The following is a 26,404-nucleotide window of genomic DNA, read 5'->3' on the forward strand; positions in this document are numbered from 1 at the left end:
AGAATAATGGTTACTCTGTTTATTTGAATGATACCTTCAATGGTCTTGCACCTAAAATGAATGGTTTATTGAATCTCGATCGTAGTGATACACATGTTCATGCCAAAAGATAGTAATGATAGTACCACCTACTTGTGGCACTGCCACGTAAGTCATATCGGTATAAAACGCATGAAGAAGCTCCATGTTGATGGATCTTTGGGCTCACTCGTTTTTGAAAAGTTTGAGACATGCGAACCATGTCTATTGGTGTATATGCATGAAGAAACTCCATGCAAATGGACCGTTTGAACTTACTTGATTTTGAATCACTTGAGACATGCAAATCATACCACATGGGCAAGATGACTGAAAGCCTCGTTTCAGTAAAATGGAACAAGAAAGCAACTTGTTGGAAGTAATACATTTTTGATGTGTGCAATCCAATGAGTGCTGAGGCGTGTAGTGGATATCATTATGTTCTTACTTCACAGATGATTTGAGTAGATGTTGAGTATATTTACTTGATGAATCATGAGTCTGAATTATTGAAAGGTTCAAGTAATTTCAGGGTGAAGTTGAAAGATCGTCGTGACAAGAGGATAAAAGATCTATGATATGATCATAGAGATGAATATCTGAATTACGAGTTTGGCACAGAATTAAGACATTGCGGAAATTGTTTCACAACTAATACAGCCTGGAACACCATAGTGTGATGGTGTGTCCGAACATCATAACTGCACCCTATTGGATATGATGCATACCATGATGTCTCTTATCGAATTACCACGATAGTTTATGGGTTAGGCATTAGAGACAACCACATTCACTTTAAATAGGGCACCACGTAATTCCGATGAGATGACACCGTATGAACTATGGTTTAGAGAAACCTAAGCTGTCATTTCTTAAAAGTTTGGGACTGCGACGCTTATGTGAAAAAGTTTCAGGCTGATAAGCTCGAACCTAAAGCGGATAAATGCATCTTTATAGGACACCCAAAACAGTTGGGTATACCTCCTGTCTCAGATCCGAAAGCAATAAGGGATTGTTTCTAGAATCGGGTCCTTTCTCGAGGAAAAGTTTCTCTCGAAAGAATTGAGTGGGAGGATGGTGGAGACTTGATGAGGTTATTGAACCGACACTTCAACTAGTGTATAGCAGGGCAAAAGAGTTGTTCCTGTGGCACCTACACCAATTGAAGTGGAAGCTTATGATAGTGATCATGAAACTTCAGATCAAGTCACTACCAAACATCGTAGGATGACAAGGATGCGTACTACTTCAGAGTGGTACGTAACCCTGTCTTGGAAGTCATGTTGCTAGACAACAATGAACCTACGAGCTATGGAGAAGCGATGGTGGGCCTGGATTCCGATAAATGGCTTAAGGCCATATAATCCGAGAGAGGATCCATGTATGAAAACAAAGTGTAGACTTTGGAAGAACTACTTGATGGTCGTAAGGCTGTTGAGTGTAGATGGATTTTAAAAGGAAGACGGACAATGATGGTAAATGTCACCATTAAGAAAGCTCGACTTGTCGTTAAGATGTTTTCCGACAAGTTCAAGGAGTTGACTACGATGAGACTTTCTCACTCGTAGCGATGCTAAGAGTCTGTTGGAATTATATTAGCGATTACTGCATTATTTATGAAATCTTGCAGATAGGATGTCAAAACATTGTTTCCTCGACGATTTTCTTGAGGAAAGGTTGTATGTGATACAACCGGAAGGTTTTGTCCATCCTGAAAGATGCTAATAAGTATGCAAAGCTCCAGCAATCCTTCTGAGGACTGGAGTAAGCATCTCGGAGTTGGAATGTATGCTTTGATGAGATGATCAGAGATTTTGGGTGTATACAAAGTTTATGAGAAACTGGTATTTCCAAAGAAGTGAGTGGGAGCACTATGGAATTTCTGATGAATATATGTTGTTGATCGGAAATGACGTAGAATTTCTGGAAAGCATGTAGGGTTATTTGGAAAGTGTTTTTCAATGGAAAGCCTGGATTAAGCTACTTGAACATTGAGCATCAAGATCTATGAGGATAGATCAAAACGCTTAATAGTATTTTCAAATGAGCACATACCTTGACATGATCTTGAAGGTGTTCAAGATGGATCAGTCAAAGAAGGAGTTCTTTCCTGAGTTGTAAGGTATGAAGTTAAGACTTAAAGCTCGACCACGGCAGAATAGAGAAAAAGGACGAAGGTCGTCCCCTATGCTTAAGACGTAGGCTCTACAGTATGCTATGCTGTGTACCGCACCTGAAGTGTGCCTTGCCATGAGTCAGTCAAGGGGTACAAGAGTGATCCAAGAATGGATCATAGGACAGCGGTCAAAGTTATCCTTAGTAACTAGTGGACTAAGGAATTTTTTCGATTATGGAGGTGGTAAAAAGAGTTCGTCGTAAAGGGTTACGTCGATGCAAGCTTAACACCTATCCGGATAGCTCTGAGTAGAGATACCGGATGCATATAATGGAGCAACAATTTAGAATAGCTCCAAGTAGAACAGTTATTTGGAATAGCTCCAAATAGAACGTGGTAGCTACATCTAGGAGATGACATAGAGATTTGTAAAGCACACACGGATCTGAAAGGTTCGGACCCGTTGACTAAAACCTCTCTCACAAGCAACATGATCAAACCTAAAACTCATTGAGCGTTAATCACATAGTGATGTGAACTAGACTACTGACTCTAGTAAACTCTTTGGGTGTTAGTCACATGGTGATGTGACCTGTGAGTGTTAATCACATGGCGATGTGAACTAGATTATTGACTCTAGTGCAAGTGGGAGACTGTTGGAAATATGCCCTAGAGGCAATAATAAATTAGTTATTATTATATTTCCTTGTTCATGATAATCGTTTATTATCCATGCTATAATTGTATTGATAGGAAACTCAGATACATGTGTGGATACATAGACAACACCATGTCCCTAGTAAGCCTCTAGTTGACTAGCTCGTTGATCAATAGATGGTTACGGTTTCCTAACCATGGACATTGGATGTCGTTGATAACGGGATCACATCATTAGGAGAATGATGTGATGGACAAGACCCAATCCTAAGCATAGCACTAGATCGTGTAGTTCATATGCTATAGCTTTTCTAATGTCAAGTATCATTTCCTTAGACCATGAGATTGTGCAACTCCCGGATACCGTAGGAATGCTTTGGGTGTATCAAACGTCACAACGTAACTGGGTGACTATAAAGGTGCATTACAGGTATCTCCGAAAGTGTCTGTTGGGTTGGCACGAATCGAGACTGGGATTTGTCACTCCGCGTAAGCGGAGAGGTATCTCTGGGCCCACTCGGTAGGACATCATCATATGCGCAATGTGACCAAAGAGTTGATCACGGGATGATGTGTTATGGAACGAGTAAAGAGACTTGCCGGTAACGAGATTGAACAAGGTATCGGTATACCGACGATCGAATCTCGGGCAAGTATAATACCGCTAGACAAAGGGAATTGTATACGGGATTGATTAAGTCCTTGACATCGTGGTTCATCCGATGAGATCATCGTGGAACATGTGGGAGCCATCATGGGTATCCAGATCCCGCTGTTGGTTATTGACCGGAGAACATCTTGGTCATGTCTGCATGTCTCCCGAACCCGTAGGGTCTACACACTTAAGGTTCGGTGACGCTAGGGTTATAGAGATATTAGTATGCGGTAACCCGAAAGTTGTTCGGAGTCCCGGATGAGATCCCGGACGTCACGAGGAGTTCTGGAATGGTCCGGAGGTAAAGAATTATATATAGGAAGTGCTATTTCGGCCATCGGGACAAGTTTCGGGGTCACCGGTATTGTACCGGGACCACCGGAAGGGTCCCGGGGGTCCACCGGGTGGGGCCACCTGCCCCGGGGGGCCACATGGGCTATAGGGGGTGTGCCTTGGCCTATATGGGCCAAGGGCACCAGCCCCAAGAGGCCCATGCGCCAAGAGATGGGAAAAAGAGGAGAGTCCTAAAAGGGGAAGGCACCTCCGAGGTGCCTTGGGGAGGATGGACTCCTCCCCACCCTTGGCCGCACCCTTCCTTGGAGGAAGGGGCAAGGGCTGCGCCTCCCCCTCTCCCTTGGCCCTATATATAGTGGGGAAAAAGGAGGAGCAAACCAATCTAAGGCCTGGCGCCTCCCTCTCCCTCCCGTGATACATCTTCTTCCTCCCGCAGCGCTTAGCGAAGCCCTGTTGGAATCCCGCTACTTCCACCACGCCGTCGTGCTGCTGGATCTCCATCAACCTCTCCCTCTCTCCTTGCTGGATCAAGGCATGGGAGACGTCACCGGGCTGTACGTGTGTTGAACGCGGAGGTGCCGTCCGTTCTGCACTTGATCATCGGTGATTTGAATCACGACGAGTACGACTCCATCAACCCCGTTCACTTGAACGCTTCCGCTTAGCGATCTACAAGGGTATGTAGATGCACTCTCCTTCCCCTCGTTGCTGGTTTCTCCATAGATAGATCTTGGTGATACGTAGGAAAATTTTGAATTTATGCTACGTTCCCCAACAGTTGTCCACAACATTTTCGGTGAAACCAAAAGTTTTGATAATTTTATCAAACTTGAGGTACCACTCTCTTGAAGCTTGCTTCAAGCCATAAATTGATTTCTTTAGACGACATGCTAAATGTTCCTTCCCTTCCACAACAAAGCCTTCTGGCTGAGCCATGTAAACGTTTTCTTTTAAGTCACCATTTAGAAATGCCGTTTTAACATCCATTTGGTGTAGTTCTAGGTCGTAATGAGCTACTAATGCCATTATGATTCTGAAAGAATCCTTGGTTGACACAGGAGAGAAGGTTTGCTTATAATCAGTGCCTTCTCTCTGTGTATACCCTTTTGCCACTAGCCTTGCCTTGAACCGTTCGACATTCCCTTTGGAATCATACTTGGTTTTGTAGACCCACTTGCAGCCTACTTTCTTAGCTCCATCGGGAACTTCTACTAAGTCCCATACATCGTTTGAGCCCATAGATTTCAACTCGTCTTCCATGGCAACCAACCATTTGGACGAATTTTCGCTTTTAATGGCTTCCTTATAGGAGGTTGGATCCTCCACCTTTCCCATATCATTCATGTCCTCCATTAGAAAAGTGATATAATCATCTGATATGGCTTTCTTCCTCTCACGCCGTGGTCTACCCATGGGCGGAGGTGGTGGTGGAACATCATCATTTTCATTATTTTCTTGGAGATCCTCATTTGTGTTTGGATTCTCATTATTAGTTTCTGGATCACCATTCGACTGAGAGACCGAACCGTGAGATTCAGGATCATCAGATGTCACATTTCTTCGTATTGGAAAAACAATCTCTTGGATAGTCGGGGATGGCACACAAACCCGCTTCTCCTCAAGATCGACCTCCCTTAAATTTGTGACCTCATTATCCTTAAAAAATACCGCTTGTCTAGTCTCCACAAATTTGGTGGTGTGACTTGGACAATAAAAACGATATCCCTTTCCCCTATGAGGGTATCCAACGAAGAAACAACTAACTGTTTTTGGATCCAATTTCTTAAGTTGTGGATTGAAAATTTTAGCTTCAGCAGGGCAACCCCACACCCGTAAGTAATTCAAGCTCGGTTTCTTTCCCGCCCACATCTCGTAAGGTGTGTTCGGTGCTGACTTAGTTGGAGCAAGATTTAGTATGTGTGCAGCTGTCTTTAATGCCTCTATCCAAAGGCTTACTGGTAAACTCGAGTGACTAAGCATGCTTCGCACCATATCCATAAGGGTGCGGTTGCGACGCTCGGCCACACCATTTTGTTGTGGTTCACCAGGCATTGAGTATTGAGCAATGATTCCATTTTCAGATAAGAACTTGGCAAAAGGTCCAGGAATCTGCCCATAAGGAGCATGCCTACCATAATACTCTCCCCCGCGATCAGACCGTACAACTTTGATTTTTGCGTTCAGTTGATTTTCAACCTCCGCTTTATAGACTTTGAATTTCTCCAAAGCTTCCGATCGGTCACGTATGGGATAAATATATCCATAGCGGGAAAAGTCGTCTGTGAATGTAATGAATGAATCAAAACCATCTACAGACTTAACATTAAGGGGTCCACATATGTCGGTGTGAATTAATTCTAAAACCCCTGTGGCTCTTACTGCTCCTTTCTTAATTGTTTTTGCGAATTTTCCTTTAATCCAGTCGACACATTTGTGTGCATCTGAGAAGTCTAATGGGAGGAGTATTTCATTTTTAACTAAGCGTTCCATTCTCCCCCTCGAAATGTGGCCCAAACGACAATGCCACAATTTCGAAGAATTACTAACTCCTTTCCATTTCTTCTCAACATTAATTTCATCACTCACATGCATAACTGAATCATTATTAAGAGATAACATGTATAGTTGGCCTCGTCTAACACCGATGCCTACATTCTTATTACATTTGATCAAAGCAAATTGTTTCTTGCCAAAATGGCACTCATACATATCATCATCTAAACGAGAAACTGAAATCAAATTCCTACTTAAGGTAGGCACATAAATAACATTATTCAATCTAAGAGTGTGGCCAGCGTGTAGCTCCAACGTGAGAGATCTCACAGCTTCAACATCGGCCTCAACTCCATTCGCAACCTTAAGCTTTCTTGTTCCTCCTCTTATAGTTTGGATCGTATCGAATCCCTGCATAGAGTTAGCAACGTGAGTGGTTGCCCCTTAATCAATCCACCATGACTTTATAGAAAAATCGACATAAAGAGATTCATCTACAAAAGTAATTTCATCAATACCTCTTTTGTTCATCCATTTTAGAAAACCTGGGCAGTCCCTTTGATAGTGTCCCTCCTCTTTGCAGAAGTTACAAGCATTTTCTCCAGCAGTGGAGCTGCTAGGAGCAGAAGAAGAACTGCCGGCTTCTTTACCCTTGAATGCCTTAGGGTTGAATGGCTTAGTGCCTTCTTTCTTGACTTGCTTTTTCTGAGGCTTGGGAAAACCATGCCCGTCATGCTTTCTCTTGTTAGAGCCAACATGAAAAACATGGTCTTTCTTCTGCCTCATGATCCTCTCTTCCTCCTGGACGATCCTTGCGGTCATCTCAGAGAGTTGCCATTTTTCCTTTAGAGAGTTATAGTTGACCTTAAATTGTTCAAACTCTTCTGGAAGAGACTCAAGAATAATTATGACAAGAAGGGCTTCACTTAAAGAACACTCCAAAGCCTTAAGTTTGGTGTAAGCATTTACCACCCTCAATATGTGTTGCCTAACGTTTCCGTCAATAGTGTATTTCTCAAGAAGCTTAGCAAAAAGCTCATGAGCATACACTTTATCGGAGCCTTTAAATTGCTCCTCCATTTCAGTGAGGAATTCTTTAGCAGTGTCTTTCTTAGGGAGTGCTTCAGAAATGTCCGGCGATATTGTCGCTTTCATGATGAGAAGCGCAATATGGTGGACTTGTTCCACTTTTCCATCTTAACATCATAGTCTTTCTTGAGTTCTGCATACCCTGTAACACCTGCCACAGGTGCTACAGGTTTTTCTTCCCTCAAGGCATAGTCAAACTCATTACAACCCAAACATAATTCGACTTGGGACTTCCAATGAGGGAAGTTACTCCCCGTAAGTGGTTCGATCGTGTCGGACCGGAATGGAGCGGAAGCTGAAATTATCATAAAAAATTCATAAGTAAACTTGCATGAATGTAAATTTACGTTGGTAAATGAACAAACATGCCAAGGATTTAATTTCAACTCCATGTCAAAACACCGTTGGGCAGGAAAAACATGGAATTAAAATATCATAAGTGATGACTCATAATAATAAAACAGCGTTGGTCCGAATTAAAATTAAAGTCATGTCATTCTCAATTTAAGCATCAACATAAAAAAATCATTATTTGATGCTTAAATAAGTCCATCATGCAAAACACATAATAAGTCCTGGATAAAATATCTCGTTGGTTCAATTTCACCCAGAATAATAATGTGTTCATTATATTTTTAGGCATTTTCTGTTTTAAACGGTGCAAAAACATTATAACCATTAACTTAAACGCACTGGAAAAACAGAAAATCGCGACAGTGATTTTGGCCCAAAATCCCCACGGCTACACGTAAAAGAGCCCAGCCGGCAGCAAAAACACGTGAGCCCAGCCGGCAGCCCGCGGTCAAAAATGGCCCATTAGCGCCCGCCAGCCCAGCAGGGAGCCGCGCGATGCTCTCAGTCGTCGGATCGAGCCGACGGCTCGGATCGCCCCGCAACTGAGCAAAAACAGTGGCTTCGTGTTCATCAGTGCTTATCTTGGATTAAAACAGCCCTAATTGCAGAATGAGTGTTCTTTCGAATTGGGGATAAAAACTAGGGTTCTTCAACATGGGGTGTTTGCTACTGTTGATCCCTCTGCCTTCTAATTTGCTTATAAAAAAACCGGAATCAGTACTTAAACATGATTGACTCTAATTAACCGTGACATAACCATGAGCATTAATCTTTAGCATGGGTTAATTAAAAGGAACTGACATTAACAGTAATGATCCGAAGCAAAATTAGTGCATCACATAATTATTTGCAGACGGCAATTGGCATGAACGTCAAACAGTAGCATGATCATAGGGCTAAAACTTTCAATCTTGATCATAAAAACCCTAAACCTGACTTGATCTAAAACTTGATGTTGATCTACAGATCAATAATATAGGGACCTATTGCAATCAAAATTGGCGACTGATGCCATTGTTGGATAAATTATGCATCTCTGGGATGCCATTAGCAGGAACTGATTGCATCTAGATCACCTAAAAGCATGAATAGAGAGGAGTTTAGGGGATCATTACATGTCACGTCAGTGGACATGATCGCCTGCTTGCTGCAGGCTTGATGCAGGGGTGATGTAGTCGAAGTAGAGGTTCTCCTCGAAGTTCTGATTCCTTCAGGGCGCCACCGGCACTGGCCAGGGACGGCGGCGGCGGCTGGCTTAGGTCTTCCCGTCGCTGCAGCACTCCCCCTGATCGGATGGGGTGAGAGAATATCGGGAGGAAAGTAAACCTTACGTGAATTGTGATCTCGCAGGTGGCCAGCTCTCTGCCGTATCCTTTTAATATGGCGCTGGCGACAGGGGACCCAAAACCTGAGTTGGTTTTTGGGCGCCCCCGATCAGGGCACGTTAGTTCTGATCGAGGCTCACGTACGTTGGTACGTGGACCCCTTCACTTATCGTTATCCCTTCATCTTTTTTTTGTTAGACTAATAGATCTAACTGGCCTGTTTAAGCCGTCAGATCAAACCAACACTATTTACTTGCAACTTATGAAAAAAATGTAAACTTTTGTTCAAGAAAACCAAATTAGAATATAAATAGTGGTACCTAAAAAAAGATAAATAGTGGGCTAAGATATAACTGGTGAAGAAATGCATGTGTAGTAGTAAATGTTCAGAAGTCCACTGGACTTGATCTACACAAGCGATCAACCAATGTGGGTGATTGATTAATTAGTACCTAGTAATCACTTAGGTTTGTCCTACTGCCGAAACTTATTCTTTTATCTTGCCAATGTGTACCATGGACACCATTAGCACAGACAACCATGTGCCATCAGCTCGCCCAACGAGCTAATCTTTTGTTTTTAATCTTCTCATGATGCACGAGATGGGATATTGTTCCAATCCAGGATTCCGTTCTATAAGTAATCCTTCGTGTATGAAAGAAGACGTTGGGGTTCTGTTCAGAAAAAATAAATTGTACCGAGTCTTTATCATGAACTTGCTGTGAATTTATTCATCAGATTTCATCATTTAGGGTTTCTTATTAATTTCAGTGCAAATCGTTCACACAATTAAAGCTAGTGCTCGAGAGATTATTCTGATCTTTTGTCTCTTTAGCTAATGCATGTTTTCAGTTATACTTTCTGCTATATGCATGCTTGATTCATTTCATGGCCCATCTGACCGAAAACATTGAGAGTTCATCGCAAACTCCACCTAAACCATATTTTAGGTGAAGTGGACGTTCTCATATGTTATCATGCATGGTGAGGCACCCGCAAAAAAAAAAATCATGCATGGTGAGGAAATGCCTGATGCACAACGGATTTACACCATCCGCCTGCTATGGGGCTTTAGCAATGTTATTTCTTACTGAGCTTTGCAAATTCCTTTATCCTAATTTGAAGAGTGCATTCAGGCACTTCAAACAATACGTTGACTCAGAAATGATAGTTGTGTGCAACGATACTACTATAAGATCCATGCTGCACATAGTCTGCCTAATCATAGCTTATTTTGAAAAATCTATAGTATCATCTAGAACAAATCATTTGAAACATAATTTCACTCGGTATGTTTCATAATTTCAAACAGTCTCGACCCATGTAGGTCAAGAATTCTGTTTTTGAATCCCATGGCTAATTTTGAACAGAAAAAAAAAAGATGATTAGCCCACTTTTTACGTGTTCTTACTCTTTTTTTTCCTTGGCATATGTGGCTTGATATATATGGGTTTCTGTACTCACATAAATAGAGTGCCTCTATAAGTACCAGCATGCATCTGGATAATGGAATAAGAACCACTTATAATTTCTGTCAACTACTTACGCATTCTTTAACAAAGTTACCACAGCAACGCGCGTGGAGAGAGTCATCCTCAGTACTCTATTTCAGAGTTACATATTAAATCCAAGTCATCTTCTGCTACAAAACATTTCTTATTTTTATTTTCTTACTCTTTTTCTCCTTACCATGTGCCTATCTCTTTCAAATTGTTTATTACTACCATCCCGCTGCAACGCGCGGTGTATTGTCTAGTTATACTAAGAACCAACTCCCCACCCATCACAATTCTTTATAAATGCTAGAAATACATGAAAGCAATGTCTACTATTTGTTCCAGATAGAAAGAATAAATTGTAAATAGTGGAAGATAACTGATGGAAAATTAATGAAAATTTTGAAATCGACTAAACTAATTTGGACGATAGATTGGCCAGTAGCTAGTAATCACCTTACTAAGATTCTTATATTGTCGGTGATTTTTCTTAGGTCTTTCCAATGAACCATTAGCACAGACAACCATGTGCCATCAGCTCGCCAAACAAAGCTAATCTCTTATCTTAATCTGCTCGTGATGCGCGAGACGAAATGTATATGCTATTCCACGTCACCGATTCATGGTGCCATGTCCAATGTGTAGAATGTAGTATCTTCAGATCTGGGCTCCTTAGTATTCCCGCTTCACATGCGCATCCTATAAATAACCATGTCATCCTCTATCGATCTTCCACACAACACAAAAGACAATCAAATTAGCTGTTCTCTACAGTTGGTTAATCTCCCACACCTCAGTCTCTCTCCCATGGCGAAGCCTTCAAGTTTCGAGGTCACTCGTTACTATTCACTTGTGGAGAACACAAAGCTTGACTTCCGCAACTTGTACATGCGCCAGATCATCTCTGGAGCATCTCCAAACCAGTCAACAATCGTAGATGCAAATCCTATTACTGGGCTGGGTTTAACATTAGCCAACAACTGGTCCATATATGATGGCATCGGCGCGCAAGCAAAGCTAGTCGCCCGTGTCCAGGGCGTGCACGTGAATGCTGGTAACTGGTATATATAATTCATCCGTTATGGTGTTTGACACTGAGAGGTACTACTACGTGGCTTAGTCTGTAGTATTTGTTTTTCTTTCGACATGTCCGCTTGATTTTTCTTGTTTTTTGTTCATAATGAGATTTTGTGGGTGCAATTATACAGGTTCAAGGGCTCCACGCTCCAGATAATGGGAACAACAATTAAGGGAGAAGATGATTGGGCTATTGTCGGAGGGACTGGTCATTTCGAAATGGCGCGTGGCGTCATTAGGAGGAAGATACATGAAAAAACAGCTGATGAAGAAGTACAGGTACTTACGGTGGATGGATTCTGCCGCGTGAAGGTGAGACAATAACATTCAAATCACTTTATTTGCGTATATTTTTTATTTCCTCGAAAAAGAGAGTAGTACCTCAGGCCTATGCATCAATTGAGAATGAGATGCACACAGAGGAAGTTCTGCATCTGCAACTAATTTTAGTTCACCATATCATTGACTTCATTTTTCATTGCAGCTCCCCACTCCTCAGAGGATGGGACCATGGGATGGAAATAGAGGTTCGGCCCGTGAAATCCCAGGAAATAAGCCCCAGCGTCTTGAGAGTATTTCAATCCGAAGGTCGGGCGCCGTTGATTCAATCTCATTCTCGTACTATGACGAAGCTGGGAAGATATCCAATTCAGGTCGTTGGGGTGGTGGTGGTGGCAGTGACAATCCAACGGTGGGTAGTCACCAACTGTTGTTCGGCAAAAAAAAAAAAAATTTGGGACAAACTGTTGTTTGGCAAATTGACACAGCTATGACCACATATACAATCTTTTATATTTTCTTATTAACTTTTCTTTCATATACCGCGCCTTTGCAGTTCACCTTCGGCCCATCCGAATTTGTCAAGGAAATATCCGGGTCGATCTACGACCAATATTTATCAACACTTAAGATCGTCACCAACCTGGGAAGGACGTATGGTCCTTTTGGAGACTCGGGACCCAAGCCTACTAGGTTCAGCTTTACTGTGCCAGATGATAAGACCGTCATGGGCTTCTTTGCAAAATCTGATAAATACCTCAATGCGATTGGTATCTACACGGTTTAGACCTATGGACAACGTACCTCTTCATTCTGCCGGGGCATGCTTATGTTCCCTTTTTAGTTACCCAGTGTTTTATTTTCATCCATTGTTCCATCAATAATAAGATGGCTAGGGCCCTCCTATGCCAGTGACCGATGTACTACTATGCTTGTTATTTTGTTATTTATGACTTTTCATTGAATCAAAACAAATAAAGTTGAACCAGTTGTATCCTCGAGAATCAGTTGAGCTGATGCATGACTTGCATCGATAAGGGTATACTTTTGGATGTCACTAAAACATAAACAGTTGTCGTTATCAAACAAAGAGAAGGCATATTCCAATCATATTTTGGTACAGAAACAAAACTCAAATCTCAATGATCCTGCACCGATCAGACGCCTAAGAAAATGTTGAAGTCCACTTCTTAACTCATTATTATAGGTTGTGCAACCCATGTTCTCCAATGGTGCCATGAGCGCTGCCTTACCAACGCCTCCATGCTCCTCTCGCCACCGCTGAGGCGCTGACGCGCTCTCTTTATTCTCTTGCCTCGGCAGCGCTGGACTGCCAGTGCTGGGGCACTACACGCCAGCTCCCACGTATGTTCTGTTGACACTCTACTAGGGATGATATTTTTGTTGGGACTGCACTGGACGGGGCATATGTGGCGTGCCGATGCGCGCATGGCCAAGACATGCATTCTATTAGATGGAATGGCGCGCTCCGCTGCGCCCAAATATAATAATGTTTGGTACATCCAAATTATTTACGGTCACAGCAAGCCCCTTTGACCATGACAATTTTGAAACAAAAGTTTAGCCCAAGAACGCATGGACCAGCGGCAGTCAAACAAACAAATAAAAATGAAACAAGCAGCAACGCACGGTGTGCACATCACAGCCAACCGCTCCACCAGTTTTTTTTTTTTTTTTGAGGGGGAGTGACTCATCTTTATTCAAGTTCTACAAAAAGTTCCATACAAACAGTGTTCGAGCTACCATATAATACAAAAATAGAAACAACAAATAATCTTCAACCCCCTGTTTTAACAGCACACGACAAACCTTTGTGTTAACTACAAGGTGTATAACAACATAATCTACAAGGTGTTCAAGACGCGCCTGCGCGCTACCCACCTGGGCCTGGCCCAACAAGGCCGATGCGCCCCGGTTGCCACGACCTGAACGAGCGAAAAAGTGCAAAAAAAGGTCACCCTCTCCAGGATTCGAAATCTTGACGTTACCTTCACATACAAGCACACATAACCAGTAGAACTACTCGACTCTAGTGCATGAGAAAAGTGTCAATAATATAAGGACATGTAGCCGCGCTATTTAATGCACTTAGTTTTCTGAATTATTTAAAATAACCGTGAACTTGAATAAGTTCATCAATTTATAAAAAGTTCACCATTTTTGAAGAAAAGTTCATAAATCTGGAAAAAGTTCGTCGATTTGTAAAAAAGTTCATCTGATTTGGAAAATAGTTCATCGATTTTGAAAAAATTCATTCAATTTGAAATAGAGTTCACGGATTTTCAAAAAGGGTTCACAAAAACGAAAAAAGTTCAATTTTTTTTGAACAAAAAGTTCACTAATCATGAAAAAGTTCATGAAGATTAAAAAAAAGTTCATCGATTTTGGAAAAAAGTTCATCGATTTGAAAAAGAGTTCACCGGTTTTCAAAAAGAGTTCATGAATTCGAAAAAAGTTCATTTTTTTGAAGAAAAAAAGTTCATAAAGTCGGAAAAGGTTCACCAATTTTGAAAAAGAGTTCACGGATTTTATAAAAGGGTTCACGAATTCGAAAAAAGTTTACCAATCATGAAAAAAGTTCATCAAAAATGGAAAAAGGTAAAGTTTATCGATTTGAAAAAAGTTCATTCATTTTTGAAAAATTCACGTAAAATCAAAAGGTTCTTCAAATTTGACAAAAAAAACCTCACAAAACTTTCAAAAGATCATCGCTTTTTAAAAAAATACTCATGCATTCGAAAAAGAAAAAACAAATGTAAAGAAACTAGAAGAGAACAAACAATGAAATAAAAAACCATCACAAAAAGCTGTCCAGAAAAAAAACCAAAAAAACCAAGCTGGTAGCTTGCAAAGACCGAGCTTCCACGAACTGAAGACAGCGTAAGAAGGAAAACGAAGAGATTAGTCACAAGCGTGAAGAAGTCCTGGTGGTTAGTGCCTTTGCCGACGAAACGGGTGGTCTTGTGTTCGAATCTTGTTGCCTGTAACAGGCGCCGTATAGGAAATGCCATTAGCTATGTCTAGTCGAGCTGGGCTAGCAGGGGCGGAGCCAGGATTTGGGTATAGGAGGGGCGGAGCCAAGTTAAAAAAAAGTGCAACGCAAAAAATAAGTACCATAATAATGTGTCGTCTCAATGCAATTAAAACACAAATATATTTGTACTGTTACTAGTTTAATTTTTTCCCTACAATTGCCACTATGATAAAAAATATTAATAATTTCATTCGAAGATAACCTAATTTCTACAGTAATTTCCTATGAATGTATATATCATCATGCAATTTCGAAGCAAGTCATATTCCATTGGACTAGGATTGGTAACTCGTGCATTAGCCTCATGTTTAAAAATCAAATCAAATTAATCTTTATGAAGTTTGTCTGCACTTTGCTCTTCATGATCACCTCGGAAATCAAGCAATCAAATGAAATTAAAAATGAATTAAAATCATTGACCTCGCCATCAAAATAACTGAAATTCGATGTATAATTTCAACACGTACAAGATGAGAGTTGTGAGGGGTAGTACTCCATAGTGCAAACCATGGCGCTGGACCTCTAGAATACTGGAATAGTGTGCTCCAGGATTTCCCAATCACGGTGCTGGTGTTGCCTGACTAGGCCGCGGCCGCCGCCAGCTCTAATCGCCTCAAGCCTTTTTACGGGATCTAATCGCCTCAAGTCATGCCTTAGTCACGCCGTGGTTGACCTTTTTTAAGGTAAAATAAAGCCGGAAGCGTACTAGGAACGGAGGAGGCCATGAATGGGCTTTCTGATGGGCCTTTTTTCAGATTTTATTCTCAGTTTTCACCATCGTTTGAGTTAAGGGGGGCCAACTTTGTGTATTCCCTTGATCTAGCGCTAATTACTCGTAGCTGCTGAAGGAATTGTCGATCGATCGCGGGGGCGGGGGGGTGGGGGGGCAGGCCCCTGCTCGTCCCCCTGTCTCCGCCACTGTGGGCTTGGCTCGTGGTAGGGACGAGTCAAACATGCCAACTTGGCTCGGCCTGCTGAACTCTTAAGTCTGAGCCAAGCCTACGCGGGGTTATTTCTAGCTTGGTCATGGATGAATGAATGTGAGACGATGGGCTTTCGTACGCGTTCATGCGAAGAAGGGGTGAAATATATAGGAACGGGCAAGTATTTTTTTAGGCATGTCACGTGAAGGTAGATGGGGAAATCAATAAAATGCACCGGGTAGAGATGGCATCCCGGCTTCTACATAAACACATGCATATTCTACCATTTTGTTTTACCTTTCATGAAGTCTGAGATATGATGTCGGGCTTTGTGATTCAGAAAACTAACTCGACACATTATTTTCAGCAATATTTACATTTTCTTTAGCAAGGGTAACCCCCAGTTCCACTAAAAGAAACAAACAGTGTTCAGGTACCGCAAAACCAAAAACAAATAAAAACATAAATCAAAACAAATAGAAACAACAAATAATGTCTATTTTGCCATGTTTTCCGTAGTACAACATTCAACACATGATTTTGCCTTCACAGAGGCACCTTCAACCATATTCAAGTATAAAAAATTGGAGCACACTCATCACGCTCACCACCAACACAATCCAATCACCATCGTGGACCACAGACCAACCGAGCTAATTAAACTGCCCCATCCCCTCATCGTGCTTCTAATTTTGCTGCTCGCTGGCTTTGATACTGCCTATCCATGCCAGCATCGGCCATGGACCTCTCCCGCCTTCCGCTGGTGCTGCTGCTCTGCTTGCTGGCCGGCTCACCGACGACGACCCTGCCAGTGCTGCCTGGGATAGACAAGGTGCAGCAACAGGTCAACAGGGCAAACCTGCGCGGCCCGTCCATCGGTCTCGCGTCATGTCGTACATCGACGAGGACAGCACGCTCCTGGAGTCTGGCTACTTCAGGCCTTGGCATGTCCAGCCGTTTATTGTCCTCTACGGTGAGTCTCCGCCTCCCATTTCTTATCCAGATTGCTTGCCTGTAGATTGTGCAAATGAAGCACTGGTGGGTTTGGCTATTCTTGGTACACTTTTTGGTTTCTTCAAACGGCTAGCAGTGAGTGCTGAACTGCTGCTAACTGAACTCAGACACCAACACATAACACAGAAATGAATGGGGCAATAGGTAGACATGATAGTGTGGTGTTTATAAGGCGTGCCTTGGTTTACAAGGCATACACGGGATTACACCATATTTATGCATGCGAGGTGAGAAAAAAAGGTTAGGGTCCTAACTACCAAACAAATATGTATGCAAGGTATGCCACCATATATATCCAGGTGCTTGATTTTCATTCTTTCTGAGAATCACAACAGCTTTATTGCTTAATGTATATGTTTATAGGAATGAATCGTAGCAATCTTTGGTGGAAACAGCAATCAAATAAATCTACCTAGCTGAAGAGTGCTAGCCGGACTACGAGAAATGATTTCATCTTCCAAAATATCATAACAAGCTTATACACGTGTAGGCACAAATTCAAGGCAGAAATGAAATGGCTTACCTACAGGGCAAAGAGGCAGGAGTACAATGGGTTGGTGGACTGGGTCAATACCTTTAGATGATGCTATTCGTAGCACGTGATCTTGTTGTATATGTTGTATGTTTATTTCCCTTTTCTGCCATTTTCTTTGTTTTTTCATCTGTATAGCTCTTTTGTTTTATTTCTTTTCCTTTCGTTTTGGAACCTCTTTGCACTATTTATTTAAAAATTAATAAAAATAAGGAGCAGAGTCCTGCTGTTACCCTAAAAGAAAGAGTGCTAGACGACTTAGCTTAGGTTATTTGTAACCGTCGGATTATCACTTGCCAATTACAAACTGTATCTATGGAATTTGGTACAATTGTAGCTTCATACAACGATTGTGAAGGCTCGGGACCTAGTTTTGTTCCTATGGCACAAGCATGGATGAGTACGGTGGCTACACTGGTTGGTCTTGCTACAAGTTAAGCCAATCAGCTCTCAATTTGTTTCTTTCCCTCTGCCTCCTAATCATACAAGTTTACCGGTATCATCCTGGTTTCATGTATACCACCATATCTCGTGTTTATCTGGATATATTTATTACACAAAAAAGTTTCAGAATACCAAGTTATGTGGAGGTGTAAATGTGGATGGGGTTTCATGCATGTTCACACAAGGATGGGGTTAAATATATAGGGTGGAAAGTGTTGTCTAAACATGTGAAGGTAGGCGGTGGAAAGTTAATAAGATGCACTTGATATAGGTGGCGGTGTTCCTTTCTGTAAGAAACACATGCAAAACCATTAATTATATTTCTGTTCCATATGGCTACCATGTGTGGCATTGATATCATGAAAAATGATTGAAGAGATGATTTTCAGCAATCCTTGCGTTTTCTACTTTTCTTTAGCAAGGGCAACCCCCAATTTTCACCATGAGAAACGAATGATCTTTTTTACTATAGGAAGATAAAAACAAAAAAGAATAACAAACCATAGCCTTTGTCATTTCTAAGATAATTACAGGATACTAACTGGAACATCTTTTTGTCAGTCTGTAGTGCACAGGAGGCTAGTTGCAGCTTTGTCTCTCTAGCTAAATTAAGTAAGTCTCTATGGGCAGTAACTTGCACAGAGGAATGGCCGACAAAATCACCCAGCCCAACTAAAGACTTTAATTACCTCTCTTTCAGTTTTCCTGAGTCTTGATCTTTCGGTGATGTGGACAAGAGAAATGACCAATGAAATCACTTTCATCTATCCTTGTATAATCTGTGGCATTTCACTTTTCTGAGGTAAATACTCAATTCTAAGAGCATCTCCAGCCGCGCCCCCAACAAGGCCCCCCAGACGACTTTTCGGCTGTCGGCGCCAAAAAATCGGCCCAGTCGCGCCCCCAAGGACCCAATTTTTGCCGGCTCGGGCCGAAATTGGCGCCGGCGGACCCAACCCGAACCGGGCGCGCTGGGGGCACTCGGGGGCGCCGGGCGAATCATTTTTGGCGAGAAAGAGCCACGGGTCCTCCTTGCCAGCAGCTCGTCTCGCTTCTCGCCGCTTCATCGTCCTCATCGCCTCGTTTTCGCGGCGAATCAATGCCAAAGCTGCCGCGCGCTGCCGCGCCGGTCAGCCTCCGCCATTGATGCCTCAAGGGCGGCGCAGTGAAGGCGTGACGACGCGCGTCCCCGCGCATGCCACGCGTAGACGAGGCGGCCACGCGTGCTCGCGCCGCCTCCGCCTATATAAGCTGACCCCAGCGCGCCGGTGGCACGCGCAGAGTCTCCACCGCCGACGCGCCCTCTCTCTCCCCTTCCTCCCTCTCCCCTCGCCGTCCCAGTTCAAAGAAATGGCCGAACAATTCCCAGGCGACGGCGTGGCGGCGAACGGCTTCGGCCGCCGCCACCATCACGAGGACGAAGCTCGGCTCCTCTTCGAGGCCGAGTACCCGGTCCCGCCGGACATGCGGGTGCCCCGGGCGTGGAGAATCAGCGCCGGCGGGGTCCCGGTGCCACCACCGCCCACCGGGGCGGCGCGGCGTGCGGAGATCGGGCGTATATGTGCCTCTCTGCCGCGGGCGGCGACAGAGGGGCCGCGCTACGTCCCTGACAGCCCGCTCTGGGAGCCGTACTTCCACCGCCGTCACGCCGAGCAGCTCGAGGCCACCAACGGCGTCATGCCCTCCGGCAGGCTCAACTCCGAGGGGCGGCGCCGATGGTGGGGCGTGCCCGGCCGCACGCTGGAGGCCGTCCTCGAGTACATTGAGGGCGGCAACACGCCGAGGCTGGAGTACCCCTCCCCCCGTCCTTCTCTCGCCGCCGTGGGAGCTCGTGGACGCCGAGGCGCATGGACCCCGGGGCATCCTCCTCCTCGTCCGGTCGGTCGACCGGCTCTCCCTTCCTCCGCCCCGTCAAGCCGGAGCCCCAGGACACGCCCATCAAGCTGGAGCCCCAGGACACGCCTGTCAGCCGGCTCACCCGCAGCTCGGGTGTCTACATCGCCGACTCCACCCCCGCTTCTGGGCGCCTCGTCCTCGTCGCGCCCAAACCGGAGCCCAGCCTCCCCCGGAGTACAAGGAGATAGCCCGGCACAGCTTCTCCGACGCGGACGCCCTACGGTGGGCGCGCGATGACTACCTCCGGACTGAGATGGCCCGGCAGACCCGGGCCCTGGAGGAGATCGCCGCCCGCAAGCGTGGGTGCGAGGACGAGCACGGCGTCATGATCCTCGACAGCGACGACGACGAGGATGCCGCCGGACCGTCCAACCCGCCGCGCCAACCGGGGGAGGGTTGCAGCAGGGACGGCGGCCATGGTGGAGGCGGCGACGACGGCGGCGACTACACGAGGTTCTACAGCCTCCTCGGCATGTAGAACTGCAAGGGCGGCGGCCGACGAGGAGCGGCGAGGCGAGCGAGACGGCGGGCGGGCCTAGTAGTGTGTTTTTCCTTTTTGTAAAATATTTTAAATATGTATGAGTGGGCGTGTTTGTGCCGTGTTTGGTTGAATTTGGTTTGAAGTCGCTGAATATGAACTCGCCCAAAATGGTTGAATTTGCACCATGTTTGTGCCGTTCAAAAAATTCCGTGGGCGCCGCGACTGGGTGGCATCACGCCCCCAGCGCGCGTTTTGCGCCAGTGCGCCCCCGGGGGGCGATTTTTAGCGCCTCCTGGGAGGCCAACGGCTGAAGATGCTCTAACTCAAACGTGTCTTTTCCATCTCTGGTGGACAAGAAGGACAATCAAAATGAGTCAGGTAATTAAATGCACATTACATTTATTAGATTTTTGTTTCTACACTTCTATTGTACAGAAACACTCCAATTAATTAAGTCTCTATGATTAACAAGTTGCAAAGCTTGCTATCGAACTGCAAATAATCCTCCTTTGTTTGGGCATGTTTTTGTTCCAAAAGCGCTGTTCCAATATAATCACATTTATATAAGAGTACATAATTTATTTGAAGTACAAGGCAAACCAGAATATTTCCTAGTCTAACATATGTTTCCTAATACAATCACGTTACTCAACATCCCCGCAGTCACAACGGTAGCGACACAGATGGTGAGACTGAAGAAGAATTCGAAGGCAAGCCGACGGACCCCCCCCCCCCCCAGTCGTAACAGTCGACGCGTCGCGGAGTCGTTGCCGGAGTGGCAACCGACGAGGTTGCTCAAGCAAGCCGGTAGCCCTTTGTGCCGTTTGTCGATGTAGCCGAGAGCGTATGGTGGTGTAGCCATGGTCGAGGTAGCCGTGCAAAGAATGCCGTGGTCGATGTCGAGTCGGGGTAGCCGGTGTCGAGAAAGTCGCCATGGAGCCGCGGGCGCAAAGAGGCGCCGAGTTAGTCATGGGCGCAGTGGTGTCGAAGTAGTGGTGCGCCGGGGATAAGACGTTGTTGACAACGTGGTGCGCCGGGGTTGCCAAGCCCGGGGACATATCGTAGACGAAGGCATGTACCAGTGTTGCCAGCACCGGCCATGCATAGACGGACGAAGACGAAGTTGACGAAGCGCCGCACCAGGCTTGCCAGGCTCGGGGAAACGTCGTGGATGAAGGCACACATCGGTGTTGCAGCACCGGGCATGCATATACAAGGGACCTGCACGAGCTGTATGCCATGTCGGAGAAGTCGGAGAGGCCAGCAGAGAAGAACTCGACGACGATTGCGGCGTCCATCGACGCGGGGCCAATGTCACCAACGGTGGTCGGAGTAGACGAAGTGGTCGAGGTAGATGACGGCGACGCTGACGACGGGCTGGTGCTTGACGAAGACGAAGGAGGTGGACGGGCGGCTGCGGCGGCGGCTACGGGGGTAGCGGCGACGGCGGCTAAAGAAGAGCGGCGACGGGCAACACGGCCGGTGGACGAACCCTAGGTACGGGCGGCGCGGTCCCCGACGGCAGTCATGGAGGCTGACTGCCCCGGGGACGGCGCGCAAGTGCGGAAGCAGCGGCGGCTAGGGTTTAGGATCGACTTGTGATAGATACCATGTTAGAAGGGAGAGACGAATTAGTGGAATAGTTCATTGTATTGCTTGAACCTCGTGGACATATATATAGGAGTACATGATCTACTTGGAGTACAAGGCAAGTCAAAATATTTCCTAATCTAATCTATGTTTCCTAATACAATCACGTTACTCAACAATGTTGACATCATCTTCATCTGTCTAGGTACAGAATTGGAGCACCCTCCACAAACCCATTCACCTTCTTATACTGACCAATCACCGCATTCTCTAACACACGCCGAAATATGGACCATAGACCCTATGGATTTGTATTCAATAAAGGACGCTTTTCTTGACTTACTTCGCATCAAAGAGATAAAAACATAATGACTTCACACCGGCCTCTATATACACAGGCAAGACAACACAAACATCAATATGAGGCAAAATACATAGGCAACACCAGCTAATAAGACCAATAGAGTGAATTAGCTTGTTGGTGTCCTCCCGTTTGTTTAGCCACCTAATCCATTTCGGCCATGGTCATGTACATAGCTCTTGTCCTCCTATAGTAAGTAGTTCTTATCATCCTCCTATTCCTATTCTGCTTAATTACTTACGGGCTGGTCGATGATTGTGCCTGGGATAGATCAGGGTGCGGCGGTAGGTTGCCAGGGCGAACCAGAGGGTTTGTCCATTGGATTTGTGATGATGTCGGACACTGACGGGGACATCAAGCTTCGTGCATCTGGCTATTTCTTGGCCTCTGGGGCAATAGATATTGTAAGCAAGTACAAAAAACATGAATTTGGTTATATGAATAATACAATGATCCGTTCATGTTGCGACTCATCAAGGAGCTTTCTTAATACCAGAAATGTTTTTTAATATTGGAAAAGCAAAAAACAAAAAAGAACAACAATTCATGCCCTTTCTCCTTTCTGAGATAATTACAATGTACTAGTTGGGACATTTTTTTTCATCGCTAGTGCACAAAGGAGACTAGTTGTAATTAGGTTGCAAAATGCAAATAAAATTTTAATAGCAATATTTTTCATACTTGAAACACTCACATTAAGTAAGTCCATCTAATTAACTACTTGGGCATATTGGTCGCTTCGTTCCTTGAAAATGCATATGGTCCTCCTATATCTTTACCATGTTTCTGCTCCAAAAGCTCATCCACAGTATAATAAATTTAACACACGATATTTCTTAATGATCTAAATTCATAACTAGTAATTTTCTTTGTCATCAAAGTACAAAAAATGGAACATGCTCATTTCGCTCTCCACCAACCTAACTAACAACTCATATTTATTTAAGCTTGTTGCTTTCTTGGTCGCTCACAGTCCATTCCAGTCATGTCCATGGAGCTCTCCAGCCTAAGGTGCCAAACATCACCAATAGTCTTTTGCTTGTTGATGGTCTCCTCGATGGTACTGCCCGGGGTGGAACCAGAGATGTCTACGATTGTCGCTCACATCATAAATTTAGCCTAATGTGCCAACCTTATGAGCAGGGGCGGAGCTGTAGCAAATGTTACCCGATGCACCACATTAACAAGGAGTAAAATTTCAAGTAATGATATACTGAAAAAGGGTGTGTTTCACAGCTTCTAGCACACATTATCGGACATAATAGAAGGCGGTGAGTAAAAACAGAATGTAGCCATCAAAATGCTTACTATAACAATGATATAAAAAGGACACAATTACTTGAAAAGGATCTCCTGCATTTCCAAATTTCAAAATGCATCATCCGACAGCAAGGTTCAATAACCTACAAGAAAAAAATGAAATTAAACTTTCTAGTACAAGATAATAAAATTCACAAATAGAAGTACTTAAATGACTAAAAATTTGAAAATTACCTTTAGTAGGTCTTGTTCCTCCAAGCCATGGAATAGTCAACCACCTGAGCTTTTTTTTACCTTTTTCATTTCAACAAATATTTTCAAAATCAATGTCGCTTAGCTGACAAGGTCCATTCAACAAATACTCCCTCCATTCCCTTATACAAGACCACTATTAAAAATACATTTTGCATCAATACAAGGCCATCAACAGTAACTAAGGCAAAAATTAATGATGTGTTCTCGTACTAGCAATCTTTTAATACTTACATGCATGTAGTCATAATGACACAGCTACTTCCTTTCCATTCATTCATGGCATGCTTATGGCGCATTAATGATTCGGGTTAACAAGAAAAAAAGTTGACTTGAAGATCAGTCATTAAATTTTATCTTGATACCTGTAATCTGAGTTTGTCACCTTGTATAAGGGAATGAAGGGAGTACATTTTTCTTACGAGATCTTTCAAATTAGGATGGTAATGTTTGATCAATTTTCTCTTGCCCTGATCATATTGAATCTCCTCTTGTCTTGCGGAACACCTTGTGATGGTGCTTTTCTTTTATGAAGAAACTTATCCATAGTATCTGTATTTGACAATTACAAAATAACAAATGAGACATAAAGACCTGTACAGGCAAATGAAAAATATAACCTAATAAGAAGTTGCAACCCTAGAAAATGTCCCATGCTTTGCCAAAACATGGTGATTTATTCTATTTGTCACAAGTTTATACATAATCAACTAATTGTTGTTGCAGTTGTAAACAAAATTAAAATCAGCAAGACAAAGGCGCTGCTATTGTGGCCTTTTGTAATCTATAAATACGAACGAATGGAAACGAAGATTCAGGATTGGAAAGGTTGCCGAATTGCCGAGCGGTGGACCGGCGGACGGCTTGCGGTGTCGCTCGCGTGCCTTGCTTTTGTCACGGTGTGAGGACACATGGTGCGTAGCCTGCGGTCCGGCGGCCAGCGCCCTGCCGCTGCCGCCAACGTACGCGACGGCGAGGCTAACGGTATGGAGAGGCCGGCTTGGATGGATTGATTAGTTTTTTTTTGAAGTTTTTTTTTTTGTGGATGGAGAAGTTGGACCGATTAGGCTACGTGTGGGAGGTGGATCGGCAAGTGAACTTTCCGTGCGTCGCACGCGTCCTGTGCGTTGCCGCGTTGGGCCAGTGCGAGGCCGGAGGCCTGGCTTGGGCCAACCTGATACATTGGGCCTTTAATTGATATAGGTACTACTAGCAAATATTAGGCGCAGCGACTATTTATCGCATTAAGCGATCGCTGCGGGATGTCTCGCTGAAGCATTTCGAGTAATCGGGCTGGCCTATGTTCGCGCAGAAAAAGACAAATGATATATGCAAGAAGCAGGATTTGATCCCTGCTCTCTCCCCCTGTTAGTCACTCCACCCATGTCTCACTCATCATAACTATGACACACATTTTGTAGTAGAGGTTAGTCAAGCCGGTTTTCCATTTGTTTTCACGGGTTTTTTAATGTTTTCTCTTCTGTTTTTTTTGTTTTATTTTTTATTCACCACTTTTTGTTTAGTTTTTCTTTTTTCCTTTCCATATTTTTGCTTTCTTTTGTTTTTTTCTCTGGGTTTTTGTTTATTTTTTGGTTTTTTCCTTCAAATTCTTGTTAAACATTTTCAAATATTTGTTGAACATTTTCTCAAATACTTGTTCAAAAAATTTCAAATACTTTTTCAACATTTTTCAAATACTTGTTCAACATTTTTATATACATGATCAACATTTTTTTCAAATACTTTTACAACATTTTTTTAAATACATGTTCAACCTTTTTAAAATTCTTGTTCTACATTTTTCAAATACTTGTTCAACATTTTTATAAATACCTGCCAACATATTTTTGACAAATACCTGTTCAACATTTTTCAAATGTTTGTTCAACATTTGTAAATATTTGTTCAACATTTTTCAAATGTTTTTTAAGTATTGTTTGTAATATAAATATATAAATATATATAATATTTTAAAGTATAAGCAAAACTACAAACTAAAATAAAATAGAAAACGTAAAACGTAAAACGTAAAAAAAAACTGAGAATGTGCCCTCCATCGAACTTGGGCCGGCCCATGTGCAGCTGCCTCGCGACGTGAGCCTTCCCCCAGGTCTCGTTGAACGCGAGGAATAGACGCGCCCAATATTTAGACCCGTATTCCCGTGCATATGGGGCGGCCCAACGGGCTTCGCCCCTGCTTATGAATCCTAACACTCATAAGTTTGTAAGTAGAAAGAAATTGTTATTCATATGGTGAACTAGAGATTAATGCCATGTTCGGCAACACTCCGCTCCTCCAAATTCTCAACTCTGCTCCACACTTCTCAACTCTTAACTCTGGTAACACATTTCAGAATTTGAAGATGCGTTCGACTATCAACTCCAGCTCCTCAAAACAAGTTTCAGAAGAAAAAAAGCCCATCCATGCATAACCTGGGATAAGTGCTTTTGAGTTGGGTACAACAAAATAGAGGGGTGTTTATGTATTGTGCTCAGCTTGCCGTACGAGTAGAAGAAATTAATGGACGTTGTAGGGGCTCGGCGAAGAACTCAATTGAGGGAGGCGCCAGGAAGCCGGACGTGGAGGAGGATAAGGACGGCCGCCGGCAGCATCGGTGACGGCCAGCACCGTCGTTGACGTCCATGTAGGAGGATGAGGACGGCCAAAACCATCGTTGACATTCGTGTAGGTCCTAGGTGATGACTGATGGTGTTGAAGCATGACCAGAGCCACAGTGCGAGG

At 43.7% G+C, this 26,404-nt stretch overlaps 3 protein-coding genes across 3 annotated transcripts; 2 read left to right on the forward strand and 1 right to left on the reverse strand.

The window, feature by feature from the left end:
- Window positions 1-6,399: 6,399 nt before the first annotated feature.
- Window positions 6,400-7,618, reverse strand: LOC125522447 (uncharacterized). Its single transcript, XM_087536979.1, has 2 exons — window positions 6,752-7,618; window positions 6,400-6,644 (listed from the first exon to the last, which is right to left on the reverse strand). Exons 1-2 carry the CDS (start codon window positions 7,386-7,388, stop codon window positions 6,598-6,600), a joined length of 684 nt encoding a protein of 227 aa, XP_087393105.1. The 5' UTR covers window positions 7,389-7,618; the 3' UTR covers window positions 6,400-6,597.
- A 3,686-nt stretch (window positions 7,619-11,304) lies between these two features.
- On the forward strand, window positions 11,305-12,018 carry LOC147957484 (uncharacterized). The gene is made up of 3 exons (XM_087531716.1): window positions 11,305-11,558; window positions 11,706-11,886; window positions 11,995-12,018. Exons 1-3 carry the CDS (start codon window positions 11,305-11,307, stop codon window positions 12,016-12,018), a joined length of 459 nt encoding a protein of 152 aa, XP_087387842.1.
- LOC125522446 (protein GOS9-like) lies at window positions 11,920-12,651 on the forward strand. The gene is made up of 2 exons (XM_048687506.2): window positions 11,920-12,265; window positions 12,410-12,651. Exons 1-2 carry the CDS (start codon window positions 12,077-12,079, stop codon window positions 12,638-12,640), a joined length of 420 nt encoding a protein of 139 aa, XP_048543463.2. The 5' UTR covers window positions 11,920-12,076; the 3' UTR covers window positions 12,641-12,651.
- The last annotated feature ends 13,753 nt before the right edge of the window (window positions 12,652-26,404 follow it).

The sequence above is a fragment of the Triticum urartu genome, chromosome 7A, assembly GCF_056163025.1.
Source record: "Triticum urartu cultivar PI428250 chromosome 7A, HENAU_Tu73, whole genome shotgun sequence".
Lineage (NCBI taxonomy): Eukaryota > Viridiplantae > Streptophyta > Magnoliopsida > Poales > Poaceae > Triticum > Triticum urartu.